This window comes from Lepisosteus platostomus, chromosome 10 (genome assembly GCF_059453375.1).
Source record: "Lepisosteus platostomus isolate fLepPlt1 chromosome 10, fLepPlt1.hap1, whole genome shotgun sequence".
NCBI lineage: Eukaryota > Metazoa > Chordata > Actinopteri > Semionotiformes > Lepisosteidae > Lepisosteus > Lepisosteus platostomus.
This window is the reverse complement of record NC_142620.1, coordinates 7,093,709-7,100,908: the sequence shown is the minus strand read 5'-3', so window position 1 is coordinate 7,100,908 and position 7,200 is coordinate 7,093,709. Positions and strand designations below refer to the sequence as shown.

The 7,200-nt window shown below is 48.4% G+C and overlaps 1 protein-coding gene across 5 annotated transcripts; it reads left to right on the top strand.

Moving 5' to 3' along the window:
- Positions 1 to 165: 165 nt before the first annotated feature.
- dhrs7 (dehydrogenase/reductase (SDR family) member 7) lies at positions 166 to 7,148 on the top strand. Of its 5 annotated transcripts, XR_015941615.1 has the most exons (9): positions 520 to 670; positions 1,044 to 1,191; positions 2,359 to 2,511; positions 3,047 to 3,153; positions 4,604 to 4,843; positions 5,366 to 5,488; positions 5,839 to 6,054; positions 6,355 to 6,475; positions 7,048 to 7,148. XR_015941615.1 is itself a non-coding variant. In XM_088647775.1 (8 exons), exons 2-8 carry the CDS (start codon positions 1,062 to 1,064, stop codon positions 7,093 to 7,095), a joined length of 1,017 nt encoding a protein of 338 aa, XP_088503901.1. In that variant the 5' UTR covers positions 166 to 326; positions 1,044 to 1,061; the 3' UTR covers positions 7,096 to 7,148. The 5 variants fall into 5 exon arrangements, 4 of the variants coding, with proteins under 4 accessions (XP_088503901.1, XP_088503902.1, XP_088503900.1 ...); XM_088647775.1 differs by lacking the exons at positions 520 to 670; positions 6,355 to 6,475 and adding an exon at positions 166 to 326; XM_088647776.1 differs by lacking the exons at positions 520 to 670; positions 6,355 to 6,475 and adding an exon at positions 311 to 408.
- The last annotated feature ends 52 nt before the right edge of the window (positions 7,149 to 7,200 follow it).

Here is a 7,200-nt window from a genome sequence, read left to right as displayed (position 1 = left end):
ATTGAGCAAAGATGATCGGAATGATAAAATCAAGTAATTTAAGTGTGCAGTTAGGACAGACAGAAGTCTCGTCTTCTATGCCACACTACACACACTCGTTGCTGACGTTTATCTCACCTGTAAAAGTACAATTAACGAATTCAACAGTGACTGTAATGAGATTAGGACCTGTAAAAGATTTAACACCACCACGACAGAAGCGGTGAAAGGAGGCTGTGCACAGGTAGTCCTGGTCGGGCAGTACCGATCCACAACACGGCGGGGGTTTCTGCGCAGGCGCGAGGTCTGGGTGAAGGGTTGTTTTCCGAGTGTGAGGAGGAGAGTTGGTGAGTGAGGGGGTCGTTTTCTGCGTCACTTTGAGCAAGGCTGTCTCCAGTGAATTTACGATTTATCTAACCATTTTCCGGGGTATTTGCGTTGCACTTTATTCACCCCGTTAGCGTGTCTCCCTCGCTGTGGTTCCGTCTACTCGATCAGCTTGATGGTGCTTTTCTAGTCATTGTATTTGTTGAATTTCCTGTGTGCTGACACTTTAAAGTCGCAGATAAGGGCGTTTAATCGGCAGAGAAGTTTAGATTTTTGACACGATAAGACACAGATCCCCAAGCTTCTCTCCACTGTGTGTCTCATGGAGAGCAAGCTGGGGTATGCGAAGAGACAAATTCCTAATGTAAGAAATTGTAATGGGTTAATAAAGTTATGTTAATGTGAATAATCCTCGTAGTGTGGCCCATTTTATCAATAACGTTGGTTATGTGCCTTGGCTTCGCAAATTCTGCCAGAAAAGTGCTGTGTTAACTGCCGTTTAAACGAAAAGCGTATTAACGATCTTTTGAAAGATAAACGTTTATCGGTGTGATTTGTGCAAATTGATAAAACATGCAAATTAACTAATAATGTCATTCCATCATACTTACAATACACAAAAATGTCAGCATGTTCGGGCAAAAAAGTTTCACATGAACATCATCTGGTGTGTGTGTTTTATTAATTAAAAAAAAAATGAAGCCGGCCTGGCCTTTTTGCTTACTTGTGTACTGTAGAGACCGAGCTGGGATTACATGGACTGGAGTGTGTCGTCCGTGCTGTGCTACGCTGCAGCGCTGTGCTTGCTGGTTCAACTGGTTCGGTTCCTGTTCGCGGATGCAGATCTCACCTTACTGTGGGCAGCTGCCTTTGGGAGCAAGCCAAGTAAGTAGTGCTGTGTTTCTGCGAAAATAACTGCGGCAGCCAGCGCAGTCCTGCTAAGCATGTGGTCTTCGAGGTGTGCGACATGCACCTTGGATTTCAAATCATACACCTGATGCGAAGGGAACGTACATGGGTTAATTCCACGATGAAAAGGAAAAGAAATGGAATTAAATCCAAATGACGTCGCAATTCCGTGGGAATGTGACGTACAGCCATATCACCCTGCAACTCACAACTGGCAACCCACTGAAGCTAAGCAGGTGTGAGCCTGGTCAGTACCTGGATGGGAGACCTCCTGGGAAAAACTAAGGTTGCTGCTGGAAGAGGTGTTAGTGGGGCCAGCAGGGGGCGCTCACCCTGTGGTCCATGTGGGTCCTAATGCCCCAGTATAGTGATGGGGACACTATACTGTAAACAGGCGCCGTCCTTCGGATGAGACGTAAAACCGAGGTCCTGACTCTCTGTGGTCATTAAAAATCCCAGGGTGCTTCTCGAAAAGAGTAGGGGTGTAACCCCGGTGTCCTGGCCAAATTTCCAATTGGCCCTTACCAATCATGGCCTCCTAATAATCCCCCTCTATGAATTGGCTACATCACTCTGCTCTCCTCCCCACTGATAGCTGATGTGTGGTGAGCGTTCTGGCGCACTATGGCTGCCATCACATCAGCCAGGTGGGGCTGCACATTGGTGGTGGTGGAGGGGAGTCCCCATTACCTGTAAAGCGCTTTGAGTGGAGTGTCCAGAAAAGCGCTATATAAGTGTAAGCAATTATTATTATAATTATTATTATTAATGTACAGTGCTTTCACAAAGTTGACGGTTTCGTGCTTCATTCAAAATCTGTAAAATTGTTCTACTGTATAACGTCAATGAATTTATTTTTTTACTGGGAGTTGACAACTAGTCTGAGAAAATTGGGACTGCAGTTCCTCTTTAAGTCTTGAACAGAGAAACCCTGATACAGGTGTGTTGTATTTCCCAGTGTGGAATTAACCCCTGCTTTCTCCTTTGCAGCCTGCAGGCTGACACTGCTCTACACTCAAACCTATATTTATGTGTCAAAATGGGGACAGTGCTGTGGATGTTAGTGTACCAGGAACTTTCTATCCAAATGTATCCATGCTTGACTTTGATGTGCTCTTCCTTCTGTGCTTCTGTGCTCAACAGAGGACAAGCTGTGTGGCAAAGTGGTGTGGATCACAGGAGCGTCCAGTGGCATTGGGGAAGAGCTGGCCTACCAGCTGGCGAGCCTGGGGGCTTTCCTGATCCTGTCTGCCCGGCGAGAGGGCGAGCTGGAAAGGGTGAAGCGCAGCTGTTTGGGTGGGTGGGTTCCCAGTGAGAGCCCTCAGTGAGAACCGCAGAGGGGACTACTGCTAGTACTTTCCCTCCTGTCCACGGTGCTTCGGGGCTGGCGGAGGAATCGGCCTTTTTAAGGCTTTGGTTTAAAATTCGGATTATCTGAGCAGGATGCGGCGTTGCCCAGTGCATGGTCAAACTGGGTTTCCAAACATGAATGTAGTAAATAACAGGATACACAGGTTGCTTGATCTTTGCTAGAATGCTGGCACTTTTCCCGAGCTAGCACAGATCTGTATAGTTATGCAGTAATTAAAAAAGGCTTTAGTTAGTGTCGGAGTTGACTCTAGGGTCTGAATGTGCTGTGCAGCACGCACAGAGGGAGTCTGCTGTGAGCATTACCAGACCAGCATCTCCAACATGCTGCACACAGCCGGAGAAGTGTAATACTCCTCTCCCAGGAGCAGGGGATGATAAGACACCATGCTTTTAGACTTGGAGTGTGAATGTTACCTTTCCTGCAATGAATTCAGGACACAATTCTCCTTTTTATTTGCAGAGCGGAGCAGGGTGCAAGAAAAGGACATTCTTGTTCTTCCGCTCGACTTGATGGAGCGAGGCTCTCATGAAGCAATAGCAAAAACCGCCATCCGCCACTTTGACCATGTAAGCCTCTTGCCCTTAATAAGCGGTTCCTGTTTTTTCTCTGAGGGTGAAGTTCCTGTTTATTTGCAGTTGCTCCTGAGTGTTTAACCGTGCATGTGTGTGTGGAGAATGCAGCTGCGTGGTTGCTCCGACAAGCTTGGTAAGCCAACAAAGCACAAAGCAGATGCATTACAAATGTCATTAAAAAAAAAATACTGTGTCATGAAGGGAGAAAGGCGATCTGAAAGAGTGGAATGCCAGGGGAGTTTTTAAATATAAATATTTTAAATATTATCTGAATTATTTGTTGAAGGAGTCATTCAGACAGGACACCCTGTGAATGCAGCAATATGGTGTGGTTGCATCTGCAGAAAGCCTTTGCGCGCAGTGTGTGTGAGAGTGTGTGTGTGCGCGCGTGTGTGTGCCGTGAGGCAGCACGTTGGGGGACGCGAGGGGAGCGGTGCTCACGGGGTCAGGAGTTCAGCTCCCCTCACCCTGATTCGAGTCGACATCCCAGCCCCTCCCTGCGCCTGTCAGTGCTGCGCCGCAGGGCAGACGTGATGGTCAGGGACTCCTGCTCGCGCCATTACAGGGAATTACAGCATCACCGCGCCTCACACACTACAGCAGAGCCGGGCCTGGAGTGGGACACAGGCATTGATCGCATCTCTTTGACATCCATGGGCGCCGAGGCATAAATACAGGACTGTGCACCTCTTGCACTTTGGTGAGGAGGGATGTTTGACGGCTCACAGCAATTGTCTTGATTTTACCTGAGAAATGATCACCTAAGGTGCAAGCTGCCAAGGTGAAGGCGATGCAGGTGTGAGTTATAATTAATAATTAATAATTGCTTACACTTATATAGCGCTTCTTCTGAACACTCCACTCAAAGCGCTTTACAGGTAATGGGGACTCCCCTCCACCACCACCAATGTGCAGCCCCACCTGGATGATGCGACGGCAGCCATAGTGCGCCAGAACACTCCCCACACATCAGCTATCAGTGGGGAGGAGAGCAGAGTAGCCAATTCATAGATGGGGATTATTAGGAGGCCATGATTGGTAAGGGCCAATGGGAAATTTGGCCAAGACGCCGGGGTTACACCCCTACTCTTCTCGAGAAACGCCCTGGGATTTTTAATGACCACAGAGAGTCAGGACCTCGGTTTTACGTCTCATCCGAAGGACGATGCCTGTTTACAGTATAGTGTCCCCATCACTACACTGGGGCATCAGGACCCACATGAGCCACAGGGTGAGCGCCCCCTGCTGGCCCCACTAACACCTCTTCCAGCAGCAACCTTAGTTTTTCCCAGGAGGTCTCCCATCCAGGTACTGACCAGGCTCACACCTGCTGAGCTCCAGTGGGTTGCCAGTTGTGAGTTGCAGGGTGATATGGCTGCTGGTGCCTCAGCAGGGGGAGGAGAGTCTAGGATGCTGACGCCTGTCATACGCCGTCTTTCTGCAGATCGACATCCTGGTCAATAATGGTGGACGCAGCCAGCGGTCACTGTGCCTGGACACCGGGATGGAAGTGTACGAGGCACTGATGGATCTGAACTTCCTGGGCACGATATCGCTCACGAAGTGTGTGCTGCCCCACATGGTGCAGCGCGGGGTGGGCCTGGTGGTGACCGTCAGCAGCGTGATGGGCTTCGCCGGCGCGCCCCTGGCAACCGGCTACTCTGCCAGTAAACATGCCCTGCAGGTGAGGATTGACCACCCCGTGTGTCCGGGGAGCGCTGGCTCGGGACTTGTTTCCTGTTTTCCAGCTCCACTTCCTGTTGGAAACGAATCCCCAGCTCCAGTTTGTCCAGTTTTGTCCGTTTCCAGCAGCTTTTGTGATACAGGCTTGACTGCGATGGGTATTCCCTAGAGGGCAAAGGGGAATCGCACAGGACATGGAAATTGATTTTGTAAGGGATTGGCATTGCACTTGGAAAAAGATGATGAGGAAGAAGCGTGGTATTCAATTGCTTTAATTTTGTGCCAGGTAAATGAATGGAACTGGTCAGTTTTTTAAAGTAGTAGTTTACACTTCTGAACCCCGATTATAAGACAATGTTTTGATGAGCTTTTTCGAAGTAGCCTAACAAATCCCAAAACTCTTCAGTCGGTGCCCCAGCCCCCACAGCCTGACGCCGTGATGTTGCTGATGCAGTTCATGCCTGCGGTTAGGGGAAGCGGTGTCTTCCACGCCTGTAGCTGACGCTTTGCTCACCCACTTCAGGGTTTTTTCAACTGCCTCCGCACGGAGCTGACGGATCATCCCGGGATTACCATCAGCACCGTGTGTCCAGGGCCCGTTGTGTCACAGATCGTCGGCAACGCCTTCACAGAGGACCTGGGCAAGGTAAAGTGCCTCCTGCTGGCCAGAACCTCCCCTGGTGTTCATGCCAGTTACTGCATTCCCTCTTTTGGTTTGCCTTCTGGCCTCACACCCCATTACTTCATTAAGTGAACTGGTGGTAGATCTCGGGTTAGTTACAAACATTTCACTCTTCGTCATCCCTGTCACAGCCAGTGTACCCCAGTGATGAACTTTGTTGAGCTTCGACGTGCGCCTCTCTGCTTCAGTTTTTTCAGTGCGGAATACGGCTCGCTGCCAAGCGTGTGCGATAGTGACCGTTTCCTCCTGCCAAGTAGAAACGCTCATCGGATACAGTGACATCTAACTTGGCAGCCTCCCCTCTCTCTCTCTAGCCCAATTCAAACGTGGGTGACCAGGAGTACAAGATGTCCACGTCTCGCTGTGTCGCCCTCATGCTGGTGGGCATGGCCAATCACCTGAAGGAGATGTGGATCTCCCAGCAGCCTTTTCTGCTCTTCTGCTACCTGTGGCAGTACGCGCCCACCTGGGCCTGGGCACTGACAGACTGGCTTGGCAGGAAGAGGGTGCAGAACTTCAGAGCTGGGCTGGTCAGTGGAAAACACACAGTCGGAGTATCATACCGAGACTTGAAATTTAAGCCATTCTTTTCTTGGTTGTTTTTTTCAATGTTTTTAATTGAATATTTTGCAAGGTCCTGAAAGTCTGTCAAGGTTTCAACATTTTTACCATGTAGCATTTTAATGATTTGTTAAAATGTTATCTCACTGATGCATAGGACTACTTACCTATGGCACTGGTAGAGGCTTTACTTCACTTAAAATGAATAGAGGTAGAGCAATATGAGAAAGAGTTCACAAAGGCTTTTTTTTCCCTATCATTCTATCCAGTTTCCGAAGCATTAGGAAGCTGGCAGGATTATGGGGAGGAAGAGGAAAAAGACAGACTTGAATACACTAGGCCAATTGTTAGGCACGCTTGGTTTCCATCACTGGAGTCAACCAGCCCGAGGTACAGGTTGATAAATACCGTAGCGTCCCCACCAGGGCCTGAATTCATAAAGCCTTCGCCTGGGTGTAAGAGCACGCAGGATGTAGGCGCTGTCACCAGCTTCCCCCTGCCCGACAGAATAGGAGATCTGGAAATGACAAGGACGTGGATGACAGTGTCTGTCCTCCAGCGATAGTTGTCTAAGGCTGCCTCTGTACTACAGAGTGCAAGAACAGCCTGCTGGAGATCTGAGGGTTAACATGATACGCTCTTACACTGTTGTGAATGGAAATTCTCACTTGGCTGTTGCCTAAGCAAGGAAATCATTGTTTCTGCATTAAACAAGAGTCCTGTCAGGGCTAACATTCCAGTTCAACTGTCTGTTCCCTTACTGTGCATTGACCTTGCTGTCTCATGGCAGCCCAGACCTATGACTCTTTGTCCATTATATCCAAAACCTGTTTTGGAAATTCTCAGAATTGCAGTTCCGTTATCATGAAGTACTGTACTTTAAGCAACTAGGTTCTGTAATTTCTAAGACATACTGAACTATAAATTAGACTGTCCAGTAATTTTGTTTGTTTCCTCTGCAGGATGCGGATTCATCTTATTTTACAAAGCCCAAGACGAAGACTTCCTGAAGCATTTTATTCATTTTGCTTGATTTTTGTCATTAAAATATCTTTCGCTGTCAGAGTTGGAAGTTTTTTTTTTGCTACAAGATGAAGTTGAAATGTTAAATTAAC